Here is a 14635-nt window from a genome sequence, read left to right as displayed (position 1 = left end):
CCATATGTTATTACTAATCTAAAAGCAAATCCAACAAATAAAATCCATCCTAGCAGAACTGAGCAAAACCATTAGAACAGCAAATATTTTATAGCAAACAAATGTCACAACCAGAAAGTATAACATCTATGTAGAATACATAAAATGATGGTACTTTTAGTTTGGTGGTAGCAACATTACAGAGACGGAGAGGAAGATTTTGAAGTAGGCAGAACTGAAGAATCAAAAAATAAAAACAACGCTGTCATGAACTCTGGATTTCTGATTCTGGGCCACACATTCTGATACCCACATCAAGTTTCTGATCTCCTGCTCCCTCAGTCTGATGTATGCAAAGAAAACTGCATAATGGAACTGCATAAAGATGCCATTTAAGCATAGTTAGGAGAGGAAAGTAGGTGTGTAACATTCCAATCATATATATTTATGAGGGTAAAAAGCTGTCCAAACGAAGCCTAGGGACCTCTTTTTCATTGCTTCTTAAAGCAGCTTTTTAGTTATAAAAATTTTAATTTTTATACTAAAAAGTTGTTTTAAGAAGCACTGAGAGAGCCATCCCAAAAGAAGCCTAAATCTCATATCGTTTGTAGAATAATAAGTCGTTAAGAAATTGTTTGGAATCTAACAAATTAGGGCATTGAATTTAGAAAGATGATTGCTCACCTAGTATGACTATGGTTGATAGTTAGGATTAAGGATAATTATTAGGGTTAGAATTGATGGCTTTTTTTTACTGTATTTGGAAAAAAGTGTTTGTGTAAGAGCTATAATGGGTGGAATTTCGCCTCTCACCTAGTATTATTATTATTAGGGTTAGGGTTTATATACAACCTTCATGAATTTCAACTAGATAACAAATGATGTAGAAAAAGACCATTCTTAATACCAAACTAATGTAGATTTGATGATGAGCCTTAGTTGATACTCTCTCTAAGAATCAGATGAGAAAAAGTGATAAAGATAGAGATAGAAACAATGCCTTTGGCAATCATGTTAGAAAGAGGGCTTTGATTTCCTTGAGAATCATGAGGTGAGAGAGGCGAATAAAGGAATCTTGATTCAACTTTAATTCTTAATTAGATAAAATTAAAAATCATTGAAATCCCTTTTATAAAAATAGTGCTACATGATAAGCTAAAACTATTTTAGAATTAATATATATAGAATTACAAAATTCCAAATTAATCCTTAAAATTTAATATGTTAAGATCGAAAGCACAGATGAAACAGAATGAAAGAGGGGCTGGGCAAAGAGAATTAAGATTAGCAGGAAAATAGAATCTTATCATCAAGCAAATGAGAAGTCCAATCAGAGATTAAGCAGCACTGCAGCATTCTCATTTCTCTCTAGATTTTGAACTCTTGAAGAAAACTCAGTGCATCCTCATTTTTCACAGAGGACCGATCGTCCGATCTATAGACCCTGGCTGGAAACAGAGGTGTGAGAGCTTAAAGCCAGATAATTGTTGGACAATATGGAATATTTACCACGTTATATGATTCAGTTTGTATTCTCTGTTTCTGATGAGGCAGCAGACCCGCTTTGATCCAATTTGATAAAAGAAAAAACATGTAAAGATATTCTTTCGAGCAGTTGGAACGGATGACAAAGAGGGGGTTGAAGGAGAAAAACAAAATGAAAAATATAAAATGTGCTCAAATAAATGAATCACTCCTAAGTTAACAATTAAGTGCAAAATGGGAGAGTTTATAGGAAAAAAAGCTTCAAATTGCATTGCTGACGCAGTAAATCCAAAAATAAATTGATAAGTGTTAAACAGGAATTAAAACATTAATATTAACTAAAACATTTAACGGTCAAACCTGCTGTTCAAATGCCAAACAAAGCCTTTTCACTTCCTCCTCGTAAAATGCCTTGTCCAACATTTGGCTTTCTCCATAAGATAATTTAGAAAATATTGACTGGTATGGAGGGTATTTCTCCAATACAGCACGAACCTGCAACACAGCATGAAAGAGAAGGTGAGTCGTAACAAGGATAAAAATGGAAATTTCAAGCTACAGAAGTTAGCTTAAAGAAATTAAATTCATTATATGATCTCATGCATAATTGAACAATATGATAGGAGATAAAAGAAAAGTGAACATCTTTGCTGGACTGAGCTAGTAAGAATATAAAAAAGTGAACTCAAACAAAGAATGGAAAGCTAGAACAACTAGCAAGACATTATGTTTAAGAATGATGATAACAAAGCACATGAATCAAGCTAGAATGTGTGTTCCGCTAGCTCTGTACAAAAGCTTTACTGCTGCTATGCACAGCTAGCAGCTAAAAAAGGAAATACTTATATGAAAACTAATATTGCACATAGTGCATAACGAGATTAACCATGCTCGTGAAGGTGGTAAGTCATCAATGTCTAAGAATGAAGATAATAAAGCATATAAATCACACAAGAACGTCTCTGTCTCTTGGCCTGCACAGCAAATCAGTCATAAAAGGAATATTAATATAAAAAAAAAAATATTGAACATAGTGCAGAACTATATTAACCATGCCTATACAACCACTAGATTTGGCCATTAATATAGGCAATATTGTTAACAATGAAGAAAAACCAATAGCCATTTTATGTTGCCAAAATTTTTAAAAAATATTCAACATAAAATTTCCATTTAGCCACATAAGAGAGCTTAAGATGAAAACTGGAAAGAAAACCGTTTCAAAATCAATTCAACAACACATATCGCAAAACCAACCCCTCTGGCTGCTGTTCAGCAAAACAACAACATCAAATAAGCCATGCCTGATGCATACCCGCACACGCTTGTGTGCAACACCCATGGAATACAATACCAAACAATTTTTTAAGGAGAAAGCAATCTACAATGGGAAGTATTAATTGATAAATGATAAATACTAACGTATCCAAAGTGTAAAAAAAAGTGTACAAAGATAAAGAAATCCACCTCCAATTCTGACCTGCTAGGCTAGAATAGTACATTTTATTTACAGCTAATGTCAACAAGGCCAGTTTTACAAAGCACAAAAAAACCTATCAAACTGACGATCCTAAGATACCAAAACATAGATGTTGCCCAGTCAAGCCAAAAAACAGTCCGCTAACCATGCACAGGTAGGATCCGCAATGAATTTTTATGGGTTATGATGGAACTTTCTCAGCAGCAATCTCTGAGGGGTCTATCAGACCACGGGCCCATGAAGATGAAGAGAGAATGCGCCCGAAATCGAACAAAAAGGCATACAATGTCTCATAAATCCTGGCCTCCTGCAAAGTGTTCCTGTGGGGCTGCAACACACATCTGGCCCAATGCACATATCCGCAAATAGGGCTCTAGATTTCTCCAACAGAAGAATCTCGTGACCACTCCAATGATGCAGACTAGAACAAACGGTGACTCAACAATCTGGACTGCCCCGTCTGCTCAATAGTGTCTGCTGCAAGATGTCGCATATACCATAGCTGATCTCATCAACAATGCTGTCCAACGGGTTATACTCCCGACATTTCAGCTTGATGTGCTAACCCACTTACTGGGATCTTCAAATGCAATGGAGTCTGAAGGACATACTAGAAGCATAAAAGAGAGCATGAAAAAGCTATGAAAGATATCACGCCCCCTCAACATATCCTCATTCTACTCAAGACTGTCCTTGATGTCAACCTTCCAAGTCATCTCTTGCTAGTAAGGATATTGTACAAGTCCTCTAATCGGTGGTTTCGTCGCCAAATGGTACTACTAAATTACAATCATGATCAGAGCTCATATGTTCCCCGACAGCTCTAAATCTTTGAGTAATGAATCAATAGGCTATAATTGATATGACACAAAGCCCTTTGATAGCTAAGGTGAACTCAAATTTGCCTCCATAGACAAACATTCACCCAAAGTGTACAAGGTACCATTGGATTAAGCAACCCATGGCTACTGATAAGAATCCTTCGATCAGGTTGGGTCGACTACCTCCTCTGACTAAGTGAATAGGGACCACAATAATCCGGAACGATGGAACCATGAGATCTTGATCAAGTTCAGCATCATTCCCCTGACCATCCGCTTTAAGTGCGCGGTAATAAAATTTCAAATTTCAATATCTAATTCTGTTGCTACTATACGTTGGATACTATGCATTTGTTTGACGATTAGCTTTAATCGAAAGTTCTTTCTAGTCATCGGGAAGGCTAATTAACTATAGAGGTTTGCGCCTATAGAAAATCCAAACTCGTATCATAAAGTCCTCGTAAAATGAGGGCTAAATCTCTGAGTAAAATCTTATTCAAAATACAATCTGTCTTCTGAAAATTTGCCTCGGAACTTAAACTTGTTAAAAATCTCGCCGACCCCCAAGAAAAAGAAAGGGTTCGCGGAGAGGCCGGGCGCGAATTTTTGGAGCTCACTGTTTGTGTTTGTGTGTGTGTGTGTGTGTGAGTGAGAGAGAGAGAGAGAGAGAGAGAGAGAGAGAGAGAGAGAGAGAATAAACTCTTAACTTCTTTTAGCTAGCTTTTTACTTCAATATTCAATTGGGAGAATTAGAGAAATTCAATGTTTAAAATACTGACTAACCAAATATTATAAAATAGCTTGATAAAATGCATACAAAATAGGAGCATAGTCATAATTATAAATTTCCAGATGGTTGTTACTTGATCTGCTAGCTAAAGTTCTAAAATAATTTTAGATGCTTTAAAAATATATAATAGTATTTCACATAGCATCAAATTAGAGATGCATAACTCAAATTCATCACTAAGTTAATAGCTGTAATTGAAATGAGATAGAAAAGCAACTCATCATGAATAATAATACAAAGGGCATCTAAGAAGACAATCCGTATGAAATTCACTACAGCATACAATGAATGACCTCACCTGATCAAAATCCTCACAAACAGCAAGTTCTTCATGTCCATACGGATATCTACCATGCATAAAGTTATGTTAGTGAGAAAAGGATGACAAAAATTATACATGCCAGAAGGAAAAGGTACTAAACTTAAAAGAAAAGCTCACAATAAGCCAAAATTAGAATATAGCTTCCTCCGATCATCACGAGTCAACTCAGTGCCAATACTGCATACATTTAACAACTATTTGAAGAATCAACTGAATTAACAATTTGATCAATCACTCCAATAACATATAACAGGCAAGATCAAATATAAGTCCCCTTGATAGGTCAAACAAGAGTCAGTAGATGCCTTGCCATTGAAAAAGTAAATTCAAAGGGGCTTGATTTATCTTGAAGATCTGACCTATTTATAGTAATATTTACAGCTCTTCTGTCAGCTTCAAAAGCCAGCAAATCACACATTATTTCAGCAGTTGCACCTCCAAGTTTCTAGAGGAGAACATATAAAAAACCAAGAGGGTGTAGATCAAAAGGGATCAAGATAGTTGAAATTATTAAAAAAAATAAAAAAATCTTCCATCAACCTTGCAGAATTGATAGAAATCCTCTAGATATGCTTTGTATAGAGTGTTTCTCATAATTTCAATATTCATATCATCGAGGTCCTGCATAAAAATATGACATGAACATCAGAATGGGAACATTAAAGTGGTAAAATTTTCAACTACAAGAATCATAAAAATGTTCATTATTGATAAACTACAATCTTCAAAACGGATGCATATCTCTTGTTTGTTGATATTGATATGAACATCCAAAAAGACTTGTCAAAGCCAACAATAAATACATTGGACAATGGATCACCAATTTCTTGTATAAATTTCAATTGGCGTAAAAACACATATCCTCAAGTCATATACTTTTTTTGGAAAGCCTTGTCATATGCTTAATTTGTTTAAAAAACCATTTCAAGACTCAGTAAAATAATGCATTCTTCAATTAAAAAAGCATATGCAAAAGGTCAATAAGTACTCCTAGAAACAAAGTAACCTTTAAAAAATTAAGTCTACAAGTCAAATACGGTAGCTAAAATCTTGCAGCTTCTAATTTATAAAACAATCGTAACAGTAGCATACATATATAACATAATGGGTGTAGAGTAAGAATAAGTTTACACTTCCAAATTTGAATATTGTTGGTGCTAGGACATGCCCCATAGGAGGCGTGTTGGATGAGAAGAAAGTAAGTGTGGGCTAGGATGTCACCGTTAAGTGACACACCATAAAATAGTTCTACTTGGTGATGATATAGTTCTAATAGTGAGACATCAATTGAAATAAGCGAAAAATTAGAATGATTACAGATATGTTTAGAATATACCACATGAATGAATGAAGAATGACGTTTCATAACAATGACTCCTAATAGTTAGGATAAGGCTAATGATGATAAAGTTCCATTAAATATATGCCAAGAAAGAATTTGTTATAGACCGTTGGATCCCACATCATGAGACCCACCAATCACCTCCTTCCTACATCCGCCAAACCCAAATTTCTGCTCTAGGTAGAAGAGCCATGGATCCCACTATGCAGTCAAGCATATTACATAGAAGATTCATGCATTGGGTACACACAATTCTTCCATTATGCTTCAATGCTCTAATCTCCTTCCTTTGATTCCCTTCCTACCCCCATATATTAATGTAATTCATACTCGAAAAGAATCAATATATTGCATGGCCCTTTTCAGTATTAAGCCACAACAAAACCAGTGAAAAACAAATAACAATGATACAATACCTCTGAAGTGATGCACTCCGAAAAGTATGGAGCCAATGGTGTATCAACAAGGACCAATCTGTAGAGCTCTCTCATGTTTTGGGCAACTGCAAGCGAGGCAATGCTGTGTGTTGACAGTAAGTAGCACAATTATTTCATAAACTAATGAAGCATCGCATGCAAAACTACAAACTACATTGTGGTACAATATGTTACCTCTCAAACATGCCCAAAGGATGGCATTTCTCTAATAATTCCTGCACATCTCTCTCATGCAACGTACCAGTGACAATAAGCACAACATTATCAATCATGTGACCATATCTGCAAAGTTCATGAGACTAGCGTGTATCAGCCATTTCTTTATTTTAACTCCTAGATAAATGAAGTAACAAAACTACATTCTACCCAAGCATTTTGATACATACGTTATGTATTCCAAGAAGGTTGACAGAGGTTCTGTGGCTTGGCACAACATGTGTTTATACTCATCGACCAATTTAAGAGTGCACTTCTCCACAATTGTGGTTGTATGTAAAGGAGAAGGCTCTGCAAGCAATCAGAGTTCAGTCTCATAAGAAAAGCATGCCATCAAATATATAAAATATGAAAATAAACAGTTTAGTAGGCACTCTGTAATTTTGTACAAAATCGGTTATATTCTCGCAAAAATTTCAGATATTCAATGCAAACCTTCTGAAAAGAAGGCATTATCAAAATTCAACTGCAGAAACAAGAAAGAAAGAAACCAAAAGGGCATTCGAATAGTGAAACGATTTAATAAAAGCAGCCTCCAGATACACAAAATTAATTCAATCCCCATGGCCACATCAAATTCAAATTAACAACCAGAAAAGCATGGACAATGAAACAGGAAGGCTGAAATCGAAACAAAGCATTCCTAAAATCTTAAATAAGAACAACGCAATGACAATAAGTGCGAACTATAACCAAGAAAGAGACATATAGAGAGAGAGGGAATGGGTAGGGTTTGGAGTAGAGGCAGAATCATAGTGAAAGAAGCGAAACGAAGCGAAGCTCACCGTTCTGAAGATATGGCCCGTACTCGGTGGCTGAGAGATGCATCTTGATGTCCTCTAGGGTTTCGCACTGGCAGAGATTATTGTAGTCGGCGGCAGTGAGGAGACCAGATCTGTAACCGCGCACGATGGCCTCAAGGTACCCTCCATGGATATTGAACGTCATCGCTTCGAATCCATACATGGTCGCAGAAGATGGGGGATTCGAGCACAGAGTTCTTCCCAAGTTCACGAGGAAGCGAAGGAGAAGACCCGAGCTGTTTCACGACCCTAATTCTTTGTTTAACGACACAAACAAGGAAATGGAAATCGGTTCTTATCCGCGTCAAAAAAATTAGAATCCGACTAAGGGGCTGTTTGGTATCGGATTTACAGCGGGATTTAAGTCGGATTTACGCTAAATCCAGCCAAACGTTTTTTGAGGTCGCTTAAATCCGATGCCTGCGTAAATCCAAAATGACACTGCCACCGACGCTATATATATATATATATATATAAGACTTAGAGGTAGTAGTTTTGACTTTTTGAAAAAGGCCTTCACCATCATGTTCAAATTTAGAGTTTAGGATTTTGGCTCAATAGATTTTTTTGTACTTGTTGAGAAAGAAAAAGCGAAGAACAACCAATAAATATGAATATAGATTTTGGAGGAGGATGTTGCATTCTTTGAGAATATGACATGCTCACATGACGCATAGACTAAAAGGCAGTATGCAAACGTCTAGGAAGACTTGAAGATGATAAATTTATAGCCAACCATAGAGAGTTTATGGTATAAATAGGAAGTTAATTTGGTTGGAGGTACTATAGGTTTCAACTTATCAATAAATTTTGACCTCCTCTCAAGTTTTTAGGGTTTCATGTAAATGTATATTTTTTTTATTTGTAGACAAAATATTTAGAAAGAGAATTTTACTGGAATGTTGTCTGTTCCTTATACACAACGTGCATTGCATGTGAAACGCTTAAATACACGATATATAATTCCCCTTATACATCTATTTGCTTGTACAATACATTGTGTACAAGCTTGTACACAGTCAATATACAATCAATACACACTCAATATGTATCAATGTGTATAATTCCCCTTATATATAAGTTGTGTATTGATTATGTATTGACTTTGTACAAGTTGTATATTGATTGTGTATAAGCTTTATATCTACTGTGTATTGATTGTGTACAAGTTGTGTACTGATTGTATGTTGACTATATACAAGCTATATATTGATTTTATATAAAGTGTATATTAATTGTGTACAAGCTGTGTATTATTGTGTATTGATTATGTAGAAGCTATATATTTACTGTATATTGATTGTATGTCATCTTGCGCACACTATGCATAAGGTCTATATTGACTGTGTGTTGGTTATATACAAGTGGTGTATTGATTGCGTATTGACCGTGTATTAATAGTTTAGAAGCTGTATATTTAATGTGTATTGACAGTATACAAGCTATGCATTGACTATGTATTGACTGTGTACAAGCTGTATATTGATTATATACAAGCTGTATATTACTATATATTAATGATGTATAAGTTGTGTATTTAATGTATATGTATTGTTTATTGACTGTGTGTCAGCTTGCATGCACTATGTACAAGTTATGTATTGACTGTGTACAAGCCGTGTATTTATTGTTTATAAAGTATGCATTAATTGTGCAATTTATAACCATTGTGTACAAGTTGTGTATAAGCTATTTATTGATAAATTATGCATTGATTGGGTACTAGCTTATATTGACTATGTAGAAACTATGTATTGACCATGCACCAATTTATAACCACTGTCATGTTGTATATTGGCTATGTAATGACTGTGTATTAACTATGTACAAGCTTGTAAGCTACAAATGTAGCCACATATATTCTATTAGTTCCCCCTTATATGCACTATACTGTGTGTTTCCTACTCTTACATTTTTTTTCTTGTACATAAGGTGTGTATAAAGATGAGAAAGAGGTATACGAGTTATATTGTAAGTATTCTGATAATGCTGGTTTTATTATTTGCAAAGATCATCATAGTTAATGGCTAAACTCTAGAAAGATAAAATGCAAAGACGTTGTCTATTCAAAATTTGGTTTCAATAAGGGTTTTGATTTGAATTCCTAAATAAAATTTTGAAAACCAAATATTAGAACGGTTTGTCCAACTATGATTAGATTTATAGTGAATGAAATTAGATTTTGGAAGGTGAAATTTTTTATTAAAAGTCATAATCATGAACTGGATAGACCAGAAGATTGACATGTACTTAGATCATGTAGGAAAGGTGATAAGAAAGCAACAATTCTTAAATTAATGACAGAAGCCGAGATAAGAATCGTTGTTGCATTTTCTTACTTTGTAGATGAAGTTTGTTGGATTATCTAAAAGGGATGCATACAAAATTATTTAGAAAGCGAAAAGAGCAAAGATTGAATATGAGGATACTAATTCTTTGATTCAGCTGTTTAAAGTTTGTTAAGTTTGTGATAATATTTTTGTATGGGAATCAAAATTGATGAATTTAAATATATTATTACATTTTTTTTGGGGTTAATGGGATGGGTAGAACATATTATGCTGCTTTGAAGATGTCATAATTTTTATGCCAGTTATATGCTTAATAAATATAATTTAGTATGTGCACCATTTGTTAGAGTTAGTAATTATTGGCATAATATTCTTCTTGGGTGGCTTTTTTATCTAAGGAAATGATTGAATCATTTACGTTGTTATTTAGAATATTTATAGAGTGATAAATATTAAATAATAATATTTACTGATCATGACATGATAATGACTATAGCCATAGAGGTTGTATTACCTCACATACGTCATATACGAAGCAGTGACACATCTTTAAAAAAAGTTCATCAAAAGTTTATTGCTTCAATAACAGTAACAATGTTAGGGGACTATTTTATAAGTGTTTTAGCAAGTATAACTCTGAGGATGAATTAGAGAAAATATGGGTTGAAATTATTATAAAAGGGAGCCTCCATAACAATGGTTGGTTCGAGGACTAGCTTTATAGGATAAGAAAGAAGTGGTCAATATCTTATAATAAGGACTATTTTAACATAAGCATTCTATCCACACAGCATAATGTGTGTCATGATATCTTAAAGCCCATGGGTTCTATAACTGATTGTTTTTTGGGCCTAGAGAAGCTGATGACCACATGACACCAGAATGAAAAGGATGAAGATTACAAATGTAACCAATCTATAATAATACTTGTAATAAAAAGCTGCCCAATATTAAAGGAAGCTGGTCGATTTTACTCAAAAAAGCTTTATTCTTTTTTTAAAAGAATAATCATTATAGGGTGTAGATGAAATGAGTATATAGTATGTTTCAAGTGATTCATTGACGTTTTATATCAACTGAATAAAGAGTAAGCACCAGTCAATCTCTTGGGTTATTCATGTTGATGCAAAAGAGGGTAGCATTCAAAGCACATGTGAGAAGTTTGAAACGATTGGTCTACTATGTTCTCATTACATGAAATTTTTTAGGTTGTTAGATAATTTAAATATACCTGAGAAGTGTTTACTACTGTGATGATCAACAAGAGCTATGAAAGATATCTATGGTGGCCGCTTGTTCACAGGTTTAGAAAAGTCATTTGAGGCAGGCAGTGACCTCATATTCAAAAATTATATAAGCAAATTAATTTTCATATCAAATTACCAAGAGATCATAGGGCAATGAAAATGCAAAATATTATATGTTGGCTACAACGAAGGAGATGGCTGAAAATGTAGACTTGATCCTTGATAACAAAAGAAAGAACCACAAGTTTCTAAGAAATACACAAGGTGGTACTATAAAAGTTAAAGTTCCACTAAACTGTAGGTCTAAAAGCATCTCTAATGCAAAGTGGAAGGATCACTAAGAAAAGAAGAAGAAGCCTAAGAGTAAGCTTTAACTTACCTAATAATTATTTTTTAGTATATATGATGAGACAAAGTACATTTTGTTGAACTTAATTTTCTTGCATAGAGAAACATGCCGTAAAGGCCTTCAAAACAGATGAAGTTCTCAAATATGTCTGAACGCTTCAATGAGGAATTCATAAACGAGGCTGAAACTAGTCTGTCAGGGCCTGAGTACACAAGGATGATGATGGATATTATTGCCTTAAAGCAATAATTACATTAAATTTTAGTATAATGATATGATTGATGGTTAAATTAAATTTTATCTCTTCTTTTATCTATTAGCACATTTTTATAAGTTAATAATATTTCTTAGCATGGAGTATACTTTTATTTTTTTTTTAATACTAAATGAAGGTTCTTCTATATCATCTTAGCCTACTAAAATGAGGATGGTTTTCAATGCTAATAGTTTTTGTTAGCATATCATGGAGGGAATGAAAGTGAACAAGTTTTATAATATAATTAGAAGTCTATGAGGTGCATGCTCTTCGGGCTATGACTGAGAAAAACTTAGATATATTGATTTGACTAAAATGAAGATTTACTTCCCTTGTATTTTTTTTCTGAGAAGATGCATATAGCATTAAAATGAAAAATATGAGCTATTACAAAGTAGAAAGAAACTACTAGGCACTCCCTTCAAAACAAAGCAAAAGGAGGCCTTATTAGAAAGCAAATAAGCATAATGAAAATATTAGGAAAACAAGAAATGTCATAATGAAAATAAGACCCTCTACTTATCATTTTAAGCCCATAGAGATGGAAGGGATACCAAAGATAAAACAACCAAAATAGTTGATTAGCATCCCAGATTTTCTAATTGAGTAAAAAATAAGAGATAGAATGATTCTTAAATTCCATTATTCTAGTTTCTTTTTTCAAATACCAACATATGCTTAAAATAAATAAATATAGAAAAAACAAGATTGCTAAACAGAATAAAAGAAACGAAAAGTAAGCAAGAGTAATCCGCCAAGAAATGAAATATGATCTTGACGCCTCCACACATGTAAAATGCTCCAAACATGTAACACTCATAGTATATTTGTATATATAATAAAATATTTATTATTTAATATTTTATAATAAACATTTAATTCGTGCATCCTAAAAACTTAATTTATTTATATATGTCCGTTGAAAAAAATTCCTAACTGAACCGTTACAAGCCATCAGAAGAATTAAAACTACACAGGTTGCCCGTATCCTTCATAATAGCCTTTATATAGTTATCTTAACGGAAGAATTTCCATTCAAAATTGAAACCCTGGATACTAATAAGAGAATCATCTAAGAGGCGCACCTGCATCGATTTCGAAATCAAAGACCGGTTCCTCGCCGAGGCCGATATCCTGCTGGTAGTCGCCGGAGACAGGTATATGGATCGCCGACGCATCAGGGGGTGAGAAAGCGGCGCGAATGATCCCCCGAAGAATGTGACTCCCGTCGCCGGCCGTAGGACAGCTGCTGCAGAACACCGCGGATGGAGGGCAAAACCTTCAGATAGCAGAGATTCCATTTCCTCCCTTCCCGCCTCGCTTCTCAGAATCCGAAATCTATGGTCTCCTCCAAAGCTCCGGCGATCAAATGGACGGCGCCGCCGGCAACTTTCCACGTCCTCCAGATAATCCGCTCCGAGCGTGACATCCAGAAAGCTCTGCTCATCTTCGAATCCGCCTCCAACGAGTATCCCTCCTATCCCGCGCCTTCTCCGAGCTCGGTGACCCTCCTGCCGAACCCTCTTTCCTCCCCCTCATCCGCGCCTACTCCCGCGCCCACCTCCCTCTCGACGCCCTCTGTTTCTTCCGCCGCATGAGCTCCGACTTCCTCCTTCGCCCTTCCCACCGCTCCTACAACGCCATCCTCGCCGCTGTCGTTACAAACAACCATCTTTCCCTTGCTAAAACCCTCTTCAACGAGATGAAGCTAAGCGGTGTCCCCTTCACTGTTTCGTCTTTCAATATCCTCATCAAGGCCCTTTGCTCCTCCGGCGTCATTGAAGCCGCATTCCGCATATTCCATCGAATGCCAGGCCGAAGATGCCCGCCGGACGCGTGCACTTACAGCACTTTGATCGACGGGCTTTGCCAGCATGGAAGAGTCGATGATGCCTGTAAGCTGTTTGATGAAATGCCGCAACAGGGACTTTCCACGGTAATCACTTTTACTTCTTTGATGCATGGTTTGTGAAGGTCTGGCCAGTTCGAACATGCTCTCAAGGTGTTTGATGAGATGAGTAAGAAAGGTGTTAAGCCCAATGTGGTCACCTATAGCTCGTTAATTGATGGGCTTTGTAAAGGTGGCCGTCCATTTGCTGCAGAAGTTTGAACGCAGAAGCGTCGGCTTTATCGAACTCAAAAGCAATTTTGAATACCTTGAGTTCTTATTATATCCAGCCCTAAACGATTCTCTTATTTTCTCGGTAGATTTCTGATTCTGAGAAGCGAGGCGGGAAGGGAGGAAATGGAATCTCTGCTATGATGGTTTTGCCCTCCATCCACGGTGCTCTGCAGCAACGCTCTGCAGCAGCTGTCCTACGGCCGGCGACGAAAGTCACATTCTTCGCGGGATCATTCACGCCGCTTTCTCACCCCTGATGCATCGGCGATCCATATACCTGTCTCCGGCGACTGCCAACAGGATATCCGCCTCGGCGAGGAACGAGTCTTTGATTTTGAAATCGATGAAGGTGCGCCTCTTAGATGATTTTCTTATTAGTATCCAAGGTTTCAATTTTGAATGGAAATTCTTCCGTTAAGATAACTATAAAGGGCTATTATGAAGGATACGGCAACCTGTCTTGTTTTAATTCTTATGATGGCTTGTAGCGGTTCAGTTAGGAATTTTTTTCAATGGACATATATAAATAAATTAAGTTTTTAGGATGCACGAATTAAATATTTATTATAAAATATTAAATAATAAATATCATGTGGATAGTAATATGTCTATTATATATACAAATATACTATGAGTGTTACATGTTTGAAGCATTTTTCTTTGTCCCATATTTAACATAAAGATGAACTCCTATC

General features: G+C 35.5%; 2 protein-coding genes and 1 long non-coding RNA gene across 3 annotated transcripts; 1 reads left to right on the top strand and 2 right to left on the bottom strand.

Annotated features, from left to right (window-relative positions):
* Window positions 1-73: 73 nt before the first annotated feature.
* LOC110100091 (probable V-type proton ATPase subunit d) lies at window positions 74-7964 on the bottom strand. Its single transcript, XM_020827485.2, has 10 exons — window positions 7658-7964; window positions 7043-7163; window positions 6831-6938; window positions 6636-6738; window positions 5418-5498; window positions 5237-5322; window positions 4995-5054; window positions 4854-4902; window positions 1825-1959; window positions 74-354 (listed from the first exon to the last, which is right to left on the bottom strand). The coding sequence occupies exons 1-10, from the start codon at window positions 7836-7838 to the stop codon at window positions 223-225; spliced, it is 1056 nt and encodes a 351-aa protein (XP_020683144.1). The 5' UTR covers window positions 7839-7964; the 3' UTR covers window positions 74-222.
* A 4737-nt stretch (window positions 7965-12701) lies between these two features.
* On the bottom strand, window positions 12702-14616 carry LOC114580891. Its single transcript, XR_003702535.1, has 2 exons — window positions 14218-14616; window positions 12702-12952 (listed from the first exon to the last, which is right to left on the bottom strand). It is a non-coding gene; the product is annotated as an uncharacterized LOC114580891 (long non-coding RNA).
* On the top strand, window positions 13122-13922 carry LOC114580890 (pentatricopeptide repeat-containing protein At5g46100-like). The gene is made up of 2 exons (XM_028699748.1): window positions 13122-13713; window positions 13793-13922. The coding sequence occupies exons 1-2, from the start codon at window positions 13413-13415 to the stop codon at window positions 13834-13836; spliced, it is 345 nt and encodes a 114-aa protein (XP_028555581.1). The 5' UTR covers window positions 13122-13412; the 3' UTR covers window positions 13837-13922.
* Window positions 14617-14635: the final 19 nt, after the last annotated feature.

This window comes from Dendrobium catenatum, unplaced genomic scaffold (assembly GCF_001605985.2).
Source record: "Dendrobium catenatum unplaced genomic scaffold, ASM160598v2 fragScaff_scaffold_133, whole genome shotgun sequence".
Taxonomy (NCBI): domain Eukaryota; kingdom Viridiplantae; phylum Streptophyta; class Magnoliopsida; order Asparagales; family Orchidaceae; genus Dendrobium; species Dendrobium catenatum.
Note: the sequence above shows the minus strand (reverse complement) of the source record. Positions and strands in the feature narration are given on the sequence as shown.

Coding starts and splice junctions, on each gene's coding strand:
- LOC110100091 (XM_020827485.2), bottom strand. CDS start 7,838: ATGTATGGATTCGAAGCGATGACGTTCAATATCCATGGAGGGTACCTT. Junction 6,939..7,042: donor ACCTTCTTGGAATACATAAC/GTATGTATCAAA, acceptor TGAACTTTGCAG/ATATGGTCACATGATTGATA. Junction 355..1,824: donor GTTTGGCATTTGAACAGCAG/GTTTGACCGTTA, acceptor ATCTTTATGCAG/TTCCATTATGCAGTTTTCTT.
- LOC114580890 (XM_028699748.1), top strand. CDS start 13,413: ATGAGCTCCGACTTCCTCCTTCGCCCTTCCCACCGCTCCTACAACGCC. Junction 13,714..13,792: donor TGGAAGAGTCGATGATGCCT/GTAAGCTGTTTG, acceptor TGGTTTGTGAAG/GTCTGGCCAGTTCGAACATG.